At 52.3% G+C, this 21,157-nt stretch overlaps 1 protein-coding gene across 2 annotated transcripts in view; it reads right to left on the bottom strand.

Moving 5' to 3' along the window:
- PSD2 (pleckstrin and Sec7 domain containing 2) overlaps positions 1-21,157 on the bottom strand; it is a 79,053-nt gene that overhangs the window by 33,002 nt on the left and 24,894 nt on the right. For both annotated transcript variants that reach the window (XM_064724697.1, XM_064724698.1), the window contains exons 2-3: positions 5,278-5,382; positions 2,030-2,542 (exon numbers count right to left, since the gene is read on the bottom strand). In XM_064724697.1, coding sequence (XP_064580767.1) covers positions 2,030-2,493 — 464 coding nt within the window. In that variant the 5' untranslated portion in view covers positions 2,494-2,542; positions 5,278-5,382. The remainder of the gene's footprint in view (positions 1-2,029; positions 2,543-5,277; positions 5,383-21,157) is intronic.

Genomic DNA, 21,157 nt, shown 5'->3' with positions numbered 1-21,157 from the left:
ACAGCAATTCCCCAAAGGGGAGTAAAGGAAAAAAAGGGGAAACTCGGAGGTGATGCAGGATGACAGCAACGTCCTGGTGCCTTGGTCCATCTTTTAGCTCTTTCTGAGTGGACAGTCCATGTGGTCAGGGCACAGCAGCTCCACGCTGTGCTTGGCCCAGCCACACATTCCTGCCATTTACCCTAAAGATAGGTGGTCAAAGCACTGATGGGCTCCAGTGCAGTGAGCTAACCCAATCTGCAGGCTCTAAGTAGTTTCCCAGACTTCAGCTGCGTCCCAGAAGTTTTCCAGCTGCCCTTCTGCTTTGAATATAGCGTGTGACTTGTCCCTTGTGCATTCAGCCTCCCAAAAGGCTCATTTGCTCTCCAAATGAATATGTTTAGAGCACGAGATCACGGACTCTGCATGCAGACCCCAGTCAGGTTGCATCATCTCCAAATCCTCAGCCTGCCATTTCTACCAATTCATTCCTTAGTACCTTAAAATAATTGCACTCCCAGTGATTGCAGCAGCATTCTATGACCACTCTTAGTTTCCTCTTGAACTCTGCCAGGGAGCCACCTACCAGGCAAATATGATTCCCCTGAAACCTGAGAGACTTGCAGCTATCCAAGCCCTGACTGCATAGCTCAGGGGCTCCTGGGACCTGCCTGGGACAGGCTCCCCGAGCTCTCTGGACGGCAGCAGCCTGCATGGACACCTCCTCTGCAACACCTTCAGCTGGGCATTTTGAAGCAGGGCTGCTGTTTCTTGCTGGGGCTCTTGAGTGAAACAAACCAGCAGCCTTTTCTAGAGAAGCCTGTTGAACAGCAGAGAAACAAAGCAGGAGGGATGCCTGCTGTCAGCCCACGCCCTGCGTGGCTCCCCAGCCCTGCTGCCCACGCTCCAGACAGCACTGGGAACACAGCTCAGCACGGAGCCTGCACGGGGCCAGAGCTAGAAGGTGATCTCCAGGCCACCCTGGCCACCCTGTCCCTTCACAGCTCCTCTCCAGAAGGCCACACTCCTCTGGGACAAGCCCTGCTGCTCTGCTTCAGCCCCTCCTGCTTGCAGCATCTCTCCTGCCCCAGGGTGGGTGCACAGGCAGGGCTGTAATTCACAGCAGGAGTCAACCCCTGGTGGCTACAACACAGAGCCCTGGCGGATTTCTGGTGGCAAAGGGAAGCATCCATATCGCTCCTGCAGGAATGGCATGGGAAGAACCTCTCCTCATCCCAGTGATCTGTCATTCCCCCCAAGCCCCCAGCCTGCAGAACCCCATGGAGGTCTAGAAACCTTCAGACGCATAAAATCAGCTGGACAGCACACCAGTGTGAGTGTCCCCCTGCCTGGAGAGTTCTCCTGTGAGCCAGGCTGCCAGAAGAGAGGACTCAGGGACTCATGTTCAGGTTTGTCACAGGCACTTGAGAATTAGATGACACTTGTACCTTTTGTCTCACACTGCTGTTCCTGTCACCCAGGCGCTGGTAACACCTGCCACAGGTGCAGTGGAGAGCAGAGCTCAGAGCAGTGCCCACTTCCAGACACACAGCTGCCACCTGCTAGCCCAGGGACTGCCAGAGCTGGCCATGCTGCCAGGGACTCGCAGGGCACAGCAGGCTCCCAGACAAGCCTGGCTCTGGAGCATCCCCAGGCTGCTGTACTTGCCCTAAGTTACCTCAGGTAACTCTGCCATAAGTGCTGCAACTTGCAAGTGGGACACCCCAAAAGTGAGCACAACCAGCTCTTCTCGAGATCCCAAAAGCTTCCCCTTCACTTCAGTGGCTCTGTAAGCTCTAATCACAGCTTTCTGAATTTGTAACAGGAAAAAAACTATGTGAGAAGTCCAGAGAGAAAAAAAACAGAGTAAAAAGTTACAAACAAGGAAAAAATGTGCGAGAAACCCAAAGAGAAGCAGGAGTGGAAAGCCGCAGTCAGCCATGAGAGCAGCTGCAGCTCCTTAAACTGATGAGTTACACACGGAGCCGAGTAACTCGAACCAAGGAGCCTCGAAAACAACACACGCGAACCGGCACCGAGCCGCCCTTACCCGAACTGCTCCTCCGCCTCGTCGGCACTCAGCGCTTCCGAGGATCCCAGCACGCTGTGCCACCGCTGCTTGCTGAGGGCCCCGCTGGCTCTCTGGGGGCTGGGGGAGCCCCTGCCCCCGAGCTCGGGGCTGCTGGGGCCGGCAGCGTCCCGGTGCTCCCGCCCCACGCCGTTGGCCAGCCCTGCCCGCTCCGCACGGCCGCCCTCGCTGGCAGCGCCTTGTCCCTGCTCGCTGAGCCGCTCGCCCGCCTCTGTCACCGCTGCCACATGTTCGTCCCGCTGCTCCCCCTCCGCCAGGGAGGGCCGAGCGTCGTGCCGGGGGCTGGCCCTGCCGCTGGCAGGCTCCGCGGGCGGGCTCGGCGGCGAGTCCCCATCGCTGAGGGCCGGCGGGGACGGCTGCGGGCCCGGCGAGGGCGGCTCGCCCTCATCGGCGGCGCTCCATGGCAAGGGGCTGCTCTCGCTCATGGTCCGCTCGTGGGATCCCTCCCCGCGCTCAGCTCAGCCTCGCTGCTGCCTGCGAGGGAAAAGAAAGCACAGCGTGGGCATCGGGAGGGGATGGGAAGGCAGGTTGAAACCCCCACCTCGCATCCTCAGTGTAAAAGCAGGGAAGGACAGTTTGGAGGTGGTGGAGGGTGTAAAAGCAGGGAAGGACTGTTTGGTGTTTGGAGGCCCAGTGCTCCTTACTCAGGGCAGTGAGATGGGACAGGAAAAGCTGTTGTGGTGCTGAGCCATTGGAGCCCAGGCACCCACCTTTCCTGCTGCTGCCATAACCCCAGAGGGCCTCAGAACAGGGGACGTGTCCCACCCAGGGCTGGGGACAGCAACATGGGCATCCACAGGGGATGGGAAGGCAGGTTGAAGCCTCCACCCCACCTCACATCCTCAGTGTAAAAGCAGGGAAGGACTATTCTGGTGTTTGGTGCTTTTGAAGGCCCAGTGCAACTTACTCAGGGCAGTGAGATGGGGGAGGAAAAGCTTCTGTTGTGTTGCTGAGCCATTGGAGCCCAGGCACTCGCCTTTCCTGCTGTTGCCATAACCCCAGAGAGCCTTAGAACAGGGGACATGTCCCAGCCAGGCTGTGAGTGCCCAGGGCTGGGGACAGCAACGTGGGCATCTGTAGGGGATGGGAAGGCAGGTTGAAACCCCCACCTCACATCCTCAGTGTAAAAGCAGGGAAGGGCTATTCTGGTGTTTGGTGCTTTTGGAGGCCCAGTGCTTCTTACTCAGGGCAGTGAGATAGGAGAGGAAAAGCTGTTGTGGTGCTGAGGCACTCACCTTTCTGCTGCTGCCATAACCCCAGAGGGCCTCAGAACAGGGGATGTGTCCTACCCAGGCTTAACCTAGGCCTACTCTTCCTATTAGCCGTGCAAGCTTGGCAGTATGCTCCATCCTATGGTCAGGCTGAGCTTCTAATTCAAAATACGCCCTGACTGGGGGACTACAGGCAGTAGCTCAAACAATCTCCTATGAGGTGACCCTAGCAATTATCCTCCTCTCCATTTTCCTCCCCAGGGTTAGTGCCCAGGGCTGGGGACAGCAATGTGGCATGGCTGCATTTCCCAGACTCGCTGCTGGGATGCTATTCCCTTACATTCCCTGCCCTCCAGAAAAAGGAGAAATAGGTGAAACAGGCAATAAGAGTGATTTATTCTTTTCTAACCGTTCTAAGCAGCTGTGCTGTGCCAACCTGTGTGATTCTCCCTGCTGAGCTAGCATTTCTGCAGAGCATCTTGCCTGCCAGAGCACCACTTCTCTTTTCCCCACACACAAGTATTGCTGAAGGGTGTCACAAGCTGCCAGCTAAAACTCTGGCAAAAGTGTCCTGATTGAATATTCCCTAGGATGCTCTCTCTGTAGGGCAAGGGAAGGACACTGTTTTGCACTATATATATAAGTAGTTTTTTGACAAAAAGGCACTTTATTGGCAAATAGACCAATTGATGCAAAGTCTGCAAGGTCTTACAAGCACCATCCTCAGCCCCACAGTGCTGTGCAAGCTTTACTCCATCATAGCCCTCCCACAGCTGCAGTCAAATGCCACCAGAAATGATCTCTTCTGGAAGCAGGAGTATTCTGCATGGCACCCAGGCTGAGCCATTGTAACAGCTGATTTTGGTTTTAAGCAATATGTGTCTTCACAGATATTTTTAAAATATTATCTGTCTTCATAAGTCTGTTCAGCCTGGAGGAGAGAAAACTCCAGGGAGACCTTAGAGCCCATTCCAGAACCTAAAGGGACTCCAAGAGAGCTGGAGAGGGACTTTGATAAGGGCATGAAGTGACAGGACAAGGACAAATAGCTTCACACTGACAGAGGGCAGGGCTGCATTAGAGATTAGGAAGAAATTCTTCCCTGGGAGGGTGGTGAGGCCCTGGCACAGGGTGCCCAGAGCAGCTGTGGCTGCCCTTGGATCCCTGGAAGTGTCCAAGGCCAGGCTGGACATTGGGGCTGGGAGCAGCCTGGGGCAGTGAAGGTGTCCCTGCCCAGGGCAGGGGGTGGGAGGATAATCTCTGAGATCCCTTCCAACCCAAACCATTTGGTGATGTGACTGTGATTCACCTGCACAGGAAGCCTGGCTAATCAGTGCCAGCAGGCACACAGGACTCGGGGGTTTTCCCCCTAACTCAGTTCCTAACTCACATCTGAAGCAGATCATTCACATTCCCTGCCTCAGTTTCCCTCTCAGTAAGCCATCACCTTGAGCAGCCAGGAGGGTGCCCAGGTTCAGCAGCAGACTCTGAGTGCTCTCACTTGCTGAGCTGAAGCTTTCATTAGCAGTAAAATCCCTAATTGCTGGGCCAGGTCAGTTCTTGTTAACAAGGGGTGCAGAAGTGCAGCTGCCTCTGCTCTGACAGAGCACCCCTCACCCTGTGGAGATGTCAGCAGCCCCTCGCTGCTGCTTCTTCCTCTGCACCCAAGTAGAGGGAGAGGAGGGATTTGGACCCCTCTGTGGCCTGGGTAAGGGCAGAACCACATAGGTACATGCTGAGCTGCTGCTGAGCAGGCCAGATCCCAAAGGGAGCCCCAATTCCTGCCTGACTTTGCTCCCATCCCACAGCCCAGGCAATCCTGGACCTCAGCCTGACCCGCTCTCCATGCCCTGCTCCCCACAGCTGGGATGTGTGATGGGCTGGGGAGTTCACAGTCCCATAGCAAGGCTTTGGGGTGAAGCACTCCTTGAGGGCTGCACGTGCCACAGCCCTGAGATGGGGCAGGTCCCTCCTGGAGGCTGAGCTGGGCAGTTTTACCTCTTGTCCAGGTGCATCCGTGTGCATCCCTCGGTGTCACAGCGCGCGCGGCACGGCCGCACTATCGCAGCCGGATGCTCCTGATGATCCCTGCACGGCCCCTGCCTGCAACAAAGGAGCACAGAGAGTCAGACCCAGGCCAGAGAGGAGAATCCTGCTGCTTTCCTGCCTCCCTGCTGCTGCTCCTCATCAGGCTGTTCCCCAGACCCATCCCATGGTTCCCTGGCAGAGCGCTGCAAGTGCTTTTTCCTCAGCAAGCTCTGGTTCTCTGAGGTTTTCAGACATGGCAGTGCAAGAGTATTCCTTACACAGGGCTTCTGACATCATTCTTTACAAAGCCCCCCCAGCCAGATAAAGTGGAGCAAAGGAACTCTGTGGTTGCAGGTTTCAGGAGAAATTTGTCAATGTGAGCCCGCAGAATGTTCAATTTCACCCATCAGATCCATGTAGTGAGATACCTGAGTTTTGGACTGATCTCCCCAACAGCCCCTCCTCAGCCCCACCATGGTAAAGGTCTTTGAGCTAAATGCAAGCAAATCCAAGCTATCAAGTGATAGATGTAGCAACATTTCTCTTGCAGAGTGTTTTGCACAATGCAGGGATGGACAGTGACGTGTCCCCCTGAGGTGACCCCAGGCTGGGGGAGCATGTCAGGTCACCACAGATGGTGTGTCCCCTACAGACAGCTGCCTGAGCTCACAGGCCAGACTTGCACAGAGTTGATGGAGACAGAAAGACAGGACAGCACTGCCTGTGTGCTGCTAGAGGTGATGGGTGGGTCAGGGCCCAGATGTGCCACCTGCTTTCCAGTGGCTGGAAAGTGCCCACAGAAACAGCTTGGCAGCAGACGTGTGTGTTGATCCCTGCAGAGGGATCTGCTTATACCCTCCCTTGGGCTTGGCCTTGCAGGCCTTCAGCTTCATTCTCCACTAGCCTGACAAGAGAAAGGCTGGCCTAGACTTCCTGGGTCACCAACACATCAGCCTCCAGCCTTCCACTGGTCCAGAATCCCATCTGCAGGAGCTGAGGGCAAAACAAGCCCCTGGGACAGTCCTCAGGTTCACACATGTGGACCAAGTCTCCTCAGCCTGTTCATCTGCCATCCCAGATTAAGAGGGAAAAGCTGTAAATCTCTTTCCCACCAAATCCAGGAGAGAAAATCAGTCCCAGGCACTTGGTGTTCCCATGCACTGACAGCAGGGCCCAGCCAGTGCAGCATCTTCCAGGAATTTACTTGCAAAACTACCAACACTCTCCTGAGCACAACCACACTGTGATCTCAAAAAATACTGAAAACCTAACATGGGCCAAATTTTGACTTTCTCTAAGTGAAGGTATAATACAGACATGTAAGACATGCAACACCGAACCACTGCTCAAATCTTTGGGGGAATCTTTCCAGCAAAACTTTGCTGGTCTTTTTCTTAATATGAGATGAATAATGTAGAGGGTTTGAGTAATTTTTTTTTAAAAACAGCCAGAAGGCTTTGAGCTGAAATTCTCCACCTCCCTGCCATCCATCCAAAAACTCCAATAGGAACCACCCAAGCTGAATTCCAGTCCAACAGTTCAAGCTTGGCACAGCTGTATGCAACCAGAAAACAGGAAACCAAAAGCAGTTAGGAGATGAGCCTGAGTCAAAAATGTTGACAAACCTTAATGTGTGGTGTCCCAGCCATCCCTCCGAACTTTAAGTAACTTACATTGTTTATATTAAAAGGAAAAAACACCAGAATTTTTTTGTTACATATAAACTACTACAGTTGTTAAGCATTACACTACTGTTTCACCCTCCGTGAAGTCTGACAGGAATGTTTGTGGTCTGGAAGGAGTGCTGAGGAATCAATAGTTAAAGCCTTAGTCATGTTCCTCCTTGGCCTGTGTTCCTGCTGGAGAAGAGGCACCAGGGAAACCCTGGCAGGATGTGTGCACAGACTATTGCTGAGCTGGGAACACCATCAGCATCCAGGGTGACAAAACTGGAGCTGAGCACAGCCAGGAGGAGAATCCCAGGCCTCTTGCAGCCTCCTGACCCTTGAGGTTTGTGTGTCTCCCATTGCACACACCTGCTTGGGGGCTGCAGTGTGCAGAGAGTGAAGCAACCCATGACAAACTCCCAACAAGTCACCAACCACTTGATTTTTGCTTGCAGTGGCAGTCACTTGAAGCACACACAGGTTATGAGTGGCTGAGGCTTCCCAGAATCTCCAGAAGAACGGCCAGATTGGATTGTGACACTCTGTGGTCTGGTCACAGCTCTTCATGGTGATGCCTTGCACTGGAGTCATGCAGCCAACTCCTGCCACACTCCCAGCTCATCCCATGTCAGCTGCAGAGGGTCTCTCCCACCCTACAGCTCATCTGTGACCTGCTGCCTCCCCACCTGTGTGGGGAAGGTGGAAGAGCAAAGGGAGGAGCAGACAGGCTGGAAGATAGAGCAGAAAAGGGAGGAGCAGACAGGGTGGAAGACAGAGCAAAGGGAAGAGCAGATAGGCTGGAAGATAGAGCAAAAGGAGGGGCAGACAGGGTGAAAGATGGAGGAGAAAAGGATGGAAGATAGAGCAAGGGAGGAGAAGACAGGCTGGAAGAAAGAGCAAAAGGAGGAGCAGACAGGCTGGAAGACAGAGGAGCAAAGGGAGGAGCAGACAGGGTGCAAAACAGAGCAAAAGGAGGAGCAGACAGGATGGAAGATAGAGGGGAAAAGGGTGGAAGATAGAGCAAAGGGAGGAGCAGACAGGCTGGAAGAGAGAAGAGAAAAAGGAGGAGCAGACAGGATGGAAGACAGAAGAGAAAAAGGAGGAGCAGACAGGGTGGAAGACAGAGCAAAAGGAGGAGCAGACAAGATTTTCCACAGTTTGGAAAACCTGGAAGAAAAAACGGTGGTGGAACAGCTGGTTGCAACTGTCCACATTTGCCTGCAGCAGACAGCTGAAAGGTCACCAGCTCTGGACAAAGCCCAAACCCAGACTCTCAACACTGTTCTGTTTGCTCTGGAAAGCACCAAAGTGCAGCTCAGTCTCTGAGGCTGCCACAGCTTGAACCAGGCTGTGGGGAGGGGACACACGGCAGCCCTGGGGCAAGGGACAGGGGGGTGTTCAGAGGTCGCTGTGGGGCTCCTCTGACTGTCCCAAAGCTGTACAGCCTGGCTGCCTCGGGCTGCAGGCTGACATTCCCCCAGTCCCCCCTCATTTCATTCTGTGTCTGCTTTGCAAAGTGCTCTCTGAAGCAGGTAAGGGCTGAAAAGGAGTATGTGGGTTCCCATCTGAGGATTTTCACAAGTCCTGTTGTTTCTGCAGGCTCAGGCACCCTCTCAAGTGACTGCTGTTCCCTAGGTCCTGGGAATATGGTGGGCAACCCTTGCATGTCCAGTGATGCCAGCCTCCCACAGACATAACCAGTAGCATTCAAAACAGGGTCTGGCAGGAAAACAGATAAATAAAAATCAGATAATGTGGCCCTGCTGAGCTGTAGACAGTTGTTAAGCAGGAGCCCCATGATTTGGAGCAGAACAGCTCAGTAAGGTCTACATAAGTAGAGGAACATGGATTCTTGCTAGAAAGAGCACATTATTGATGTAGGAGAGGCTGAGGGAAGCCAAGGCATCCATAGTCCATGACTAACCATGGTCCTTCCATCTCCCTCCAAGAGCTGGGGCTTGGTCAGAGATGGGACAGAGGCTGAAGGGACTGAGGATCCCATCCCTGTGGCCCTGAGGGGACTGAGGATCCCTTCTCATGCTGCCCTGGTTTGCAGGCCAGACTCAGCAAGCCAACAGCTATTACCTTCATTTATCAGAATTCCACAGCAGCAGCTCATCACTGTGAGTTTCCAGTGCCACAGGATAGCAATTCAGGACAGCCACTCACTCCCTGCTCCAGCCCCACTCTGCCCCAGGTCCTGCACAGCCCCTGGACCAGGAGGAGACAGAGCAGGGCTGGCTGGGAGGGAAGGAGAGCAGAAATACCCCATCATGTGCTTTGGGATGATGCTGGATTTGCAGCAGGGCCAGCGAAGCCAGGCTGGCATCCACTGCAGGGAAGCACTGGTCCCAAAGAGGCCGGGCAGAGAAGCAGCAAAGTTTGCCCTGATTTTGTGAGGGGTTGGAAACCACACAGCAGCTCTTTCAGGGACTGGCCCTGGAAGTGTCCCAGCTTTTGTTGAAGCTGAATGGCTGGTGGGAAATGATTTATTTTTAATTTTCTTTCCTGCGTTAGGAACTGGAAAGGCTCCCGCTTCAGTTTTGTGTAACCACTTGGCTGCTGGGACACAGGAAGGCTTGGAGAAGAATCCTGCTGCTTAGTCAAGCATGAGCTTTTCCTCAAGTTCATGCTGAGCTGGGCTGCTTCCTGCAGCAGCCTTGCTTCTCCTTGCTGTTCTGCACCCCATTCCCTCTGGCCTAGAAGACAGAATCATGGAATGGTTTGGGTTGGAAGGGATGTTGAACTTCTTGGGCTAAAATGCCTAATAGTGACATCCTTTGCTGTGATGGACCATGTGCTCATGTCGGTTCCTGTCCCGTGAGCAGGGATGGAATGTGCCCAGGCTGTAGATCCCATCCATTTGATGTCCAGGCTGTAGATCCCATGCACAGCACGGCTGCAGGACAGGGATGGATGTGCTTTTATCACCTGACTTACAGTGGATTTACAAAAGGCAGGTGTCACACTTTACCCTGCACATGGGCACGGTCAGGGCTCTTTGAGGAGACAATCCTGTAGAGACATGGAGAGATCACAGCCATGCTTCTTCTTTTTGAAGCACATTTCTTCCTTCTTATGTCTCTGCTTTGACCTCTGCCCTTTCAACATGGCTGAAAATAAAAACCTTCTACTATTCTCATTGTGAAAATCCTCAATTATTTCCCCCATGGGCTTGTTTTTAATATGATTTTGAAGACCTTATTATCATTCTCAGCCTCTCCTCTCCAGATTGTAGACCCTGCCTTCTTAGCCTGTTCTCAGAAGCTTCTCCACCCCTTTTAGTATTTGCCTAGCTTTTTCTGTATTTTCTCGAATTCTTTTACTTCTATTGCTCTGTTACAGTCTGAACACAGGGAAAGCAGCATTGCATGGTGAACTCAAGGTATGGGTATGCCAAAGATTTGTGCAGCACCAAACTGCTCTGTACATCACTCCCTGCTCTGGACAGGAGTCCCTCCCTGGTGACACCAAGTTCTAAGGCACGTGCAGAGTTTCTGCAGGCTGTGAGGGGCAGGGCTGGGCTGAGCCCTCAGCCACACACTGATGCCAGAGTTACACTTCAGAACCCCTGCAGCACTGATGGGCCTTGCTCATGGGCAATATGCTGTCCCAGTGGTTTCCATCCATCTCTGCCAGTGCAAACTGCAGCTCCTGCATCCTTCACTTCCAATGTGGAAAAGAGGCTGTGTGTGGATAAAACATATCCTACAGACTAAAATAAACCAGCTACATGCTAAAAAAAGAGCCTTTGGGTAATCAGAAATCACTGTGCATGGAACATGCTTTTTCTTGAAACCAAACCCTACAGCTCCTTATTTTGAATTTTTATTAGAGTCCCCAGAGCAATTAGGACACATTGAGATCCAAATGACTGCTGCTAAACTTCATCCTGGGGAAACAACAGCAGCTTTTTTGCTTATGGGAAACAATAAAGATGAATCTTAAAATCCTTAACAGCTTTCCTGTTTGCACTCTTTTGCAGTTATTAAAACTGGGAAAAATAAAAGAATATATTTGGTATTTTTTGCATGTTCCTTTCCTTGTACTGACACCTTGGCTGGGCAGCACTTGGTGCACTGAGCCTTCCTTCAGCTTGGGTGTGCACCATGATGTCAAACCTGTGAAAAGGGGTGAAAGCCTGGACTGTGCCCAGCTCTGGGCTTCTCAGGCCAGGAGGGACCTGGGGCTCCTGGAGCAGCTCCAGGGGAGGCTGCAGAGCTGAAAAGGGGCCTGGAGCATCTCTGTGCCCAGGGAAGGCTGAGGGAGCTGGGGCTGCTCAGCCTGGAGAGGAGCCCCAGGGAGAGAGAGGGGCCTCAGCCCTGGGTGTCCTTGGGTGTCCCTGAGTGTCCCTGTGCATCTCTGTGTGTCCTTGTGTGTCCATGTGTGTCCCTGTGTCCCCTAGTCTGTCCCTGTCTGTCCCTGTGTCCCCCAGTCTGTCCATGTCCCAGTCTGTCTGTGTGTCTCAGTCTGTCCCTGTGTCCCCCAGTCTGTCCCATGTCTGTGTCCCAGTGTGTCCGTCCCCAGTCTGTCCTGTTCCAGTGGTCCCAGTCTGTCCCATGTGTCCTGTTCCGTCTGTGTGACCCCAGCTCTGCTCCAGGCCCAGCCATGGGCCCAGAGCCCAGGCAGGGCCGAGCCCAGAGCTGCCTGCCCAGGCAGAACGCTGCCCATGGCAATGCCAGCCTGAGCAGATGGTGCAGGCCTGGCAGTGTCCCTGCCTGGGGATATCCCGAATTCCCATGCCCTGAGCTCTGCGATGCCCTGCTGGTGCAGGAGGTGGACCAGGTGCCCTTGTGGGCCTTCCAGCCTTCCCAGCTGTGGTTGTGGCCTCTGGGCTCGTGGTTGGACCTGTGGCCTTGTGGCCTTCGTTCTAGCTCTGTGGCTCTGTGGCTCTCTGGTTCTGTGACTCTGTGGCTCTGTGGTTCTGTGGCTCTCTGGTTCTGTGGTTCTGTGACTCTGTGGCTCTGTGATTCTGTGGCTGCACCCTCACTTTACATCCTGGTGACATGGTAGGAGTCACTTAAGCCTCCACAAAAAGTGGGCCAAAGCACAGGGACAGTGAGCTGATGGGTCTCCCAGGAGAGGTGTGAGCTTGAGGCACAAGGTCCAGGATGTGATGAACATGGACCTGAATGTCCTTGTGTTTCAGACAGCATGTCAGGTCTGGAATCTTCCTGGAATAGTCTCCTTTCAAATCCCACCCAGGGTCTGTCTGATCCCCAGATCCTCCCTCCTGCAGAAGCAAACCCTGACCCCATTGGAAACCTTGCAAGGCTCCCTGTGGATTGCTCCTGCAGAAACCCACTGCAGTTCAGGAATCCTCCTGTGACCCAGAGAGAACCAGGAGCCTCCAGAGAGGGAACAGCAAAGGAGGGCAAATTTTTACTGCATCCTGGGGGAGCGAGGAGAAGGGCAGCTCCCAAGGGATGTTGTTCCTGCCTCTCCAACACAGTGCTCTCCACTCAGTGGGTCTGCCCAAGGAGGTTGTTTGCTGCAGGAGCCCATGGCACAGATCTCAAGCCTGCAGCTGTAAAGGGATCACAGGGATACCAAAGAATCCCAGCCAGCTCTTTGCTGGCATGGGAAAAAAATTGGAGAAAAGGGGCAGAGTTATTTTGTGCCCTGGCACTCTTCAGGCAGCTCCCAGAGCTCAGAGAAGAGCTTGAGAGAAGGATGCCTGTTCTGGGTAACAGGTGAGACCCAGCCTTGCCTTAGTGCAGAACAAACAGCTTATAATCAGTCCATGCTGGGTTGAGTCCAACTCAATACCGGGCTTTTAGGCTCAGCTCAGAGTTGGCTCCATCCTCACCTGTGCCTGTCTGCTCTGGTGCTCACCTGCTCTGGAAGGGGAGTTTTTGGTCTGATTGTCTATAGGGTTGGGGTTTTTTATAGAAAACCAGGCTGTTTGTGGGGCCTTTCCACTCAGTTCTGTGCAGCATCGTAATTGAATTCATTAAACCCAGCTTTCCCCACAGCCAGGGCTACCTTCCATAAAAATCCACAAGAGTTGCAACTGCTTCTCATAACCCATAAATGGAAACAGCTTCTTCCCCTCTCTTTCCCTCCCTTTGCTTGATCCTCCTTCCCCACATTCTCCCAGTACCCAAAATAATAAAACAGGGCTGGCAGCTGACTCAGAGCCCAGAAAAGGAAATTCCTGCCATGCTGTCTGTCTACACTAAGCCCATGCAACGCCTCGCTGCAGGATTTCAGGAGGCAGCAGGCGAGCCCATCCTGCTTGTCCCCTGGGAGAGACATCCAGAGGGATGGAGAGCAGAACTGCAGAATGAAAGGGAGTTGTGGAAGGGAGGCAAACTCCCTTCACACTCCAACACATCCATAAACCTTGGAGATGAGGAGCAGGAACACATCAGACTTTGATGGGGATCCTCTGACCACAGGAGCTGGCAGGCAATGTGTGCAGACAGATGGCTCCAGCCTAAGGGATGTGGGGACCAGCAGCTCTGAGAGTCCAGAATGTGCAGAGATGGCTGGGCACTGGCTTTGGGCTCCTTGAGAGCCCAGTGTGACCCAGAGAGCAGGGAGCAAGGTCTTCCTGAGCATCTCCCAAACCTGCCAGGAGAGGGGGAGGACAGCAAACAGACTTTTGTGGGTGTTGGTTTGGAGCCAGCTGATGGTGTCCAAAGGTGACATGCAGCAACCTGCAACACCAGATAACTCCTGACTCATCAGTGAGAGTGTGAAATCTCCCATTCTCTCCACACAGCTCTCCTTCATCTGCAGGGAACCACCAGGAACACCCTGCTGGCATTAGTGTGAGTGAGAGAGCCACTCTGGAAGCTGGAGGATGAAGGAGGGGATCCTCCTTTGAGAAGGAGAACAGCAAGCATTGTGAATGTCATTATATACATGTACAGACATCTCAAAAGGTCTGCATTTCCACCCTGGACCATCTCCAGGCCAAAAGGAACAACTTCAGTGCCTGAGGAGGGTGCCCAGGCTCCCTTGGCAGAGAGGAATGGTCCTTGTTTTGCTCAGCAGAGACTCAGCCCTGCTCTCCAAAGGGCTCTCCCTGCCCCTCAGTTGAGCATGATTTCTGCTTGTCAGCACAGCTCTGTGCACTTTGTGATGGCCCCCACATCCTCAAGGGAAACACCTGCTTCAAGACTTTTGGATGCTCCTGAGGGTCACCATGTCAGCAATTCCAGCTGGAGCATTGGTACAAGGAAGCATTGGACAGGAAGCCAGAGACCTGACTGCTGAAGATGTCCAGAGAAGGCTGTTGGAGAGTCCAGACAGGACTAATTGCTCTGACTTGTCACAGACACATTTTATGAAAAATCCTTTCCTTAGGATTTTTTCTCCTGAGAAGCTGAGAGACCTCAGGAACAAAATGTAAACATTGATTATCTGCTGCTGTGGAATGCAACAGGTGCATCTGTGATTGGTCTCATGTGGTTGTTTCTAATTAATGGCCAATCACAGTCAGCTGGTTCAGACTCTCTGTCCGAGACACAAGCCTTTGTTATTCATTCTTTCTTTTTCTGTTCTTAGCTAGCCTTCTGCTGAAACCCTTTCTTCTATTCTTTTAGTATAGTTTTTAATATAATATATATCATAAAATAATAAATCAGCCTTCTGAAACATGGAGTCAGATCCTCATCCTCAGACCCCTGTGAACACCATCTGACTGATTTCAGCAATAACACAGGATCAACCAGTGTCCACTTGGGACCCGAGGCGAGGCATCCATCTGTGAGGGGAACAGCTGGGTAACTGTCACACCAGAGGGGACTTTCTGTGTTCATCTCAGTGGAGGGAAGGAAAGGAAAGGAAGAGCAGCTTCCCTCACCAAAATCAGAGTGAGATGCACTTATTTGGCTTGAAAACACAGACTCAGCCAAGATTTGCTGACAGCCAACAGGGCTGAAACTTCCCTGCCTGAAATCAGAGGGTGTTAGGGCACGGAATGTGGCAATCCCACTAAAGTCAGCAGCTCCACTTGGGCATAAAGCTGTCTGCACAGAGAACCTGCAAGGAACAGCCTGAGAACATGAGAGCTAATATGAAGGGACTTTAATACATCACCAGGACCAAATCAAGACATTTGAGAGGCAAAGTGGAGAGAGGAAGCCACTACAGGGGAACAGACAGGACAATGGTGTAGGAAAATCACTGCTCTTAGACTAGGATGTGAACATCAGCCCTTTTCCTAATGAATACTTCATCCATAAGCTCATCTTATGAATACCATTCATCAACCTGCCTGGTATTCCTCACCAGGCAGGTTTAGCCCAAAATTTCCACTTTTCCTTTCAAAACTGCAGGAAACATTCTTGTAAAAGAAGCATGGGCCAAGTAAATCTTTCCAAGGCAAACAGATGATCAACTGCCTGTTGGCTATAGAAAACCAAGGTAGGACCAACAGTTCATCATTCTTCCATGCTGGAGGAGTCTCTCACTCATTCTGTTCTCTGGAAAGTGTGTCTGTTTTGCAGTATGACCACTCTCTCCTTTCTCCAGCATCTTTCACTGAAGTAAAAATGGTCTGGGGCACACCTACATTTTTGGTGGATCCATCAAATCTGTGTAATGATGTGCAGTCTGCTCAGTCTCCCAGGCTGCAGTCAGCAGGGTGTAGGAATGGCAGAAAATATAATTGCATTTTTATTCTCAGAACTTACAGGGCAGGATGGAATCACTGAAGGAAAAGTAGGATTTCTCGGCTCTGTTAGGATGTGTTGAGTTATCATTATCTTTAACATGGCACAGGAGATGCTGTTCAGAACTTGGGTACACCAGAACTTGCTTGAATACATGGAAAAGCACTTTGAGTGAGAGTCAGCTCACCCAAATGCAGACATCTCCAGCTGAGCTCAGCCCCCAGGGTTCAGCAGCAAGGCTGGGTCTGAGCTGCATCAGAAGTTTTTGTTAAAGCAGAAGAATTCACTCTGCTGCTCTCTGCCCCCCAGCCTGGATGCAGCCCCAGCTCTGATGCTTTGCTGCAAATACCCACAGGAAAAGCAAGGGCTGCTGCCCAGCCCTGCTGAACATGGGCTGCAAACACTTCCACAGCAACATCTTGCTGTGACATGGCCAGATCTGGCCTCCCTAAGCATGAATGCCTCTGAGCAGCCTGAAATGTTGAAGCTGACTTGTTCTGAAAACACAGCAAGTTGCCCAGAAAGTGCAAGTGAAACCCTGGTGGAGCCATTTTGCAGCTCCTGTGCAGAGGCTGGGTCTGCCCTTAATGGATGTGCTGGATAACCATGGGGAGAGCCCTGGGATTGCCCTGAGGAAGGACTCCAACAGGCACACTCTAGACAGATGTAAAGGTGCTTTACAGGGACAAGGATGCTGCTTCTCCTCAGGGGAATTACAAAAAGGGCAAAAGGCTCATCAGGATGATGTAATTGCAGCAGGACAGTGTTTTAACCACACCTGCTCTGGACCAAAAGGCTCTCCCAACCTCTGAGACACCCTGCATTAGGTTTTGTGGCAAGGGTAGAGCAGAGCTGCTACACCAGCCTGCAGTAGGGTCATTGTGCCTCTTAGCAGACTCTTTTAGGTGTTCTCAGGGCTTTTCTCCTGCTCCCTAGACATCTTTACATCTGGGTATCAGACAATAACTTTGGGAACTGATGAATTATGTGCTGGGCTGAGGCTTTAGTGAAGCACAGGGAGGCCAGAGGGGCCTGCCAGAAATCAATGTGCTGTAAAGATGAAAGAGGTTCAGGAGATGAGTGCTGCTCAGGCTGGTGCAGCCCCTGACCCAATGACACAGTGGCACACGAGCAGTGGCAGCTGGGTTTGCTGCAGGGCACAAGTGTGCAAACTGCAGTGCTGTGCCTGACATGGGAATCTCTGACTGTTACAGTGTGCAGAATCAAAGGGACAGTGTCCCCACAAGGTGCACTCCTTGCAGGTTGCTGTTATCTGGAGAGCAGTGCATTTCCTGCTCTTCTGCTTTCAGGAAATACCCAGCTCATAAAGCACAGAACCATTCCCTACATCTACCAGGTGCTGCTGGAATTTTGTGGCCACTTTTCTGCTCCCCTGCTCTGATAGCAGTAATAGTAACACATCTGCATTTTAGGTGTTGCTAGCAAGCTGTGATCTTGCTGTGATCCTGCACATCCAAACCTCCTGCCTTTCACCTGGCCTTGTTACTCTGCTCCTGGTCCCCAGGCAGCCCTGGATCAACATTCCCACCAGGCATTTTGGAATCACCTCCTCTCGGACTTAACCCAGCTCTCACAGCAGGGGCACACAGGAAATCCTGAACCTCTGCACACTCAACTCTCCCCATTCCTGCATGGAAAAATGAAAATACTCTGGAGGAAGCCTGTAAATAAAAATCTCTTGCTCTTTCCAGACAGTCTTATGGTTTGGGGAGAGGGATAAATCCCTCCCTGGTGTCCCATGGCTCCTGCAGAGGCAGGTCCCAGCTGTGCATGCCCCAAGCACCCTCTCACCATGCTCAGGTGCTGTGCTTTATGGATCACCTGCAGGAGAGGCAGGAGGGGACAGGATGGGCTCCAATGGCACACAGCTGTCACACCAGCCGCTAGGAAGGAGCCACCAAAGGAAACTGCCTCAGCTGCTGCAGCAAATTAATTCTCTCTACTTCTGTGAGGAAAAAACAGCCCTGTGATTATCTGCTGCCTCAGTTTCCACACCCATGCATGGAGAAAGCTGCCTCCTGGGTTCTGGGGAAAAGGGAGGGATTTCATGTTGAGAGAATACCAAGAGACCTGGGTAAACTGCCTTGAAAGGACACACAATGTCCTTTCCTGGAGAGGCAGGTTAACACTCCCAGCTGCAGGCAGGCAGCTCCTGTTTCCAAGCTCAGGGCTCTGGTGAGGAGTGGCTTGAATAGCTGCCCTTGCCTGGTGCTGCTAACTTAGGAGGCAAAACCTAAATACTCATTAAGGCAGCACTTGGCAGAAACCCCATCCTCAATTACAAAAATCAATTCATTTTTTTTATGAGTCTTAAGCCTTTGGGGCCTTATAATCTAATTAAATAAAGCTTTCTCACTTTCCTCTTGCCTGCTCCCCTAGCTTCTGTTGTACCAGTAAAGACAAATATATATTTTTAATTTAGCAGAATTCCCCTGCATCGTGTATCCCCTTCTGGCCAGAAACCCCTTCAGTCCCCCCCGTGCCTGTGTCCTGCTTGGGCAGGCTGCATCCACAGCCTGCTTGCTTTGTTCCTAGCACATGCCAAAGCTCCAGAGTCCCAGTTCTCCTCCATCCACTCCCACAGGCTGGGTACAGTGCCTGTTTGAGGAGCAAACATGCAGAATCTGGGAAGGAGCAGAGCCCCACACAAGGAGAGCTCAGCGTTGGGAGCAGTGCCTTGTGACCGTGTTCACAGGGGTCTGAGGATGAGGGAAGAGATGAGGATCTGACTCCATGTTTCAGAAGGCTTGATTTATTATTTTATGATATATATTACATTAAAACTATACTAAAAGAATAGAAGAAAGGATTTCATCAGAAGGCTGGCTAAGAATAGAAAAAGAAAGAATGATAACAAAGGCAGCTGTCTCAGACAGAGAGTCCGAGCCAGCTGACTGTGATTGGCCATTAATTAGAAACAACCACATGAGACCAATCACAGATGCACCTGTTGCATTCCACAGCAGCAGATAATCATTGTTTACATTTTGTTCCTGAGGCCTCTCAGCTTCTCAGGAGAAAAAATCCTAAGGAAAGGATTTTTCATAGAAGATGTCTGTGACAGTGCCTCGTGTCACGCTGAGGGCAGGGCTCATCCGAGGCTGCCAGGTCTGTCAGCCATGGAATACCCTCAGGTGGAAGGGACTCACAAGGATCATCCAGTCCAGCTCCTGGCCCTGCACAGGACAGCCCAGCAATTCCCCCCTGTGCCTGAGAGTGTTGTCCAAACCCTCCTTGCACTGCCAGGATGAGATGCTGCTTTAGGACGTGCAAAGGGAGAGGCTGTGGGTGACCTGGAGAAGGTGCCACAGATTCCCAAATGGTTTGGTAGGAAAGGACCTTAAAAATCACCTCATTCCAACACCCTGCCATGGGCAGGGTCACCTTCCACTAGAGCAGGGCCATCCTCTGTTCCTGTGTCCAGCACCAGCCAACAGCAAGTGGCCAGAGTGCACAGAGTGGGCAGAGATCTCTGTGAATATGCCCATGCACAGAGTGGGCAGAGATCTCTGAGTGTGCCCAGGCTCTGCTGGGGAGGAGGGGGCAGTCAGCAGGTCCTGCTCTCTATATGGCAGCACCTGATGTTTCCCTGAGCTGGCCTCAGATCCCAGTTCTGGATCAGATGCTGCAGGAAGGCTGGAAGGTACCACAGGGAACACCCTCTCCACATCTATGAGGCTTTTGCATAGAACTGTGTGAAATTTTTTGGAAAAATTGTTCACTTGCTGAAAATTGCAATTATAGGTCAGCTTAGACCTTATAGACCTTACCTAGGGTTGTGATGCACTTGTGCTGAAACCACTGAAGAGCTGGATTTAAAAAAACAAACAAGCAAAGTTGCAAGAACAGAGCTTTTTGCCTTGACTTTGGAGCATGTAAGCAAATCCAGAAAAAAAAAAGTGCAACCCTTCAATTTAGTTTGGTATCACAGCATTTCCCTACTATCTTACAATTTTTTAAAGATTTAAAAGAAAAAGATATTTGGGTCAAATTTGTTTTTCCATATGAAGAAAATAATAGAGAGACAACTGCACATGGGGGAGGAGAAGCCAGAGAGGAGGCTGAGCTCACAGCATTTTCCCTGGGCTTTTCAGTATGATTGGTGAACCATGAGCAGAGAGCAGATCAGGCACTGGGGTCTGATGTCAGTTTTCCTGCTTGAGGTTGATCAGGAGAACTCAGAGGCACATGCTGTAACCCCCAGAAAGGGGACATCACTGGGATTTCTCTCCTAGGTTTTGTATTTTGAAGGGGAATTCAGTTCTCCATCCCAGGATGGAGTTCTCCATCTCCATCTCCATCAGCAAGGCCACAGAGCCAGGGGAGCTCAGCTGCACTGCCTGGGGGAGACAAGGATGGGCAGTGACCGTACAAGACACCAAATCCAGCTGTGAGCCCCCAGCCCTGCAAACACTTCATCTCAAAGGTCACAGAGCAGCATGTCCCCAGCATGTCCCTGCCACAGCCACAGCACATGGAGAGCTCCCAGAGACACTGGGGCCTCTGCAGCGTGGAGCTGTCCGAGCTGGAGAGCAGGAGGCACAAAATCAGTGCACAAAGATTTTGCCAGACTGGGGCTTTGGGAGGTTGGAACCAGAGCATGTCCCATGCTGTAGAGGAAGACAGAAAATCCTGGGGTGAATCCTGGACTCATCCTGCTTGGAAAGAAGCATTGTCCCATCCCCGCCCCTGCTGAGGTGTGTGACAGCAGCCACCAATGTCAGGGCATCCCACCAGCACCCCCTTTGCTGGGAGCCATCCAGCATGGCTCAGAGAAGAAGAGGACATAGCAGAAGATGAGGCAAGGCTGGTGGCACCACAGAGGTGACACCCTGAGCAGCTCCCATGGCACTCCTCAGAGTGGTGCTGGGAAGATCCCTTCAGGTGTGGTCTCCTCTTTGGGACCCAGTGTGAGCACAGCTCCTGGCCAGGACATGGGGACATGGGGACAGTTCCTTCAAACAACCTGGCAGCAGACAGCCTGAGCCACCTGCCAGCCCTGCTTCTTCCACAGGCCATTCAAAACCACAGAGCTGAGAAACCACGAGGGGAGTATGTGAGGTTATGAGAAGGAGGAAGAGGAAGGAGTGGAGGAAGTGCAGTGGTGGTGAAGAGGTAGGTGACAAACCATGTGCCCAGTTCCAGGCTGAGGCCCAGAGCCCAGAAAAAGCATGGAGAGCACTAGAAGGGGTTTGGGCTCAGCTGCAGAATGTCTGCTGGGGCTGCCTGCAGCTCCTGACTCCCTCTGGGCCTGCCTGGTGCAAGTGAGGGAGCTCTGGGCCTGATCCAGGGATGGGCAGTGTTTGCTCTAGAGGAATCCCAGTGTCCCCACCTGGGAGCTGAGCAGAGCAGGGTGCTGCCAGGCTCAGGGCTATGGGCTGCAGGGAAGGATCTCCCTGAGCATCTCAGCCACTCCTGGAGCTCCTGCAGGAGCACAAAGGACAGCAGTGAGGACAAAGGGAGAGGTGGTTACTGTCCAGCTTGGACAGGTGCCTCTCCCCCTGCCAGTCACAGGAAACAAGGAGAAGCCAGAACTGA

The sequence above is a fragment of the Zonotrichia leucophrys genome, chromosome 13 (assembly GCF_028769735.1).
Source record: "Zonotrichia leucophrys gambelii isolate GWCS_2022_RI chromosome 13, RI_Zleu_2.0, whole genome shotgun sequence".
In the NCBI taxonomy this organism is placed as follows: Eukaryota; Metazoa; Chordata; class Aves; order Passeriformes; family Passerellidae; genus Zonotrichia; species Zonotrichia leucophrys.
Note: the sequence above shows the minus strand (reverse complement) of the source record. Positions and strands in the feature narration are given on the sequence as shown.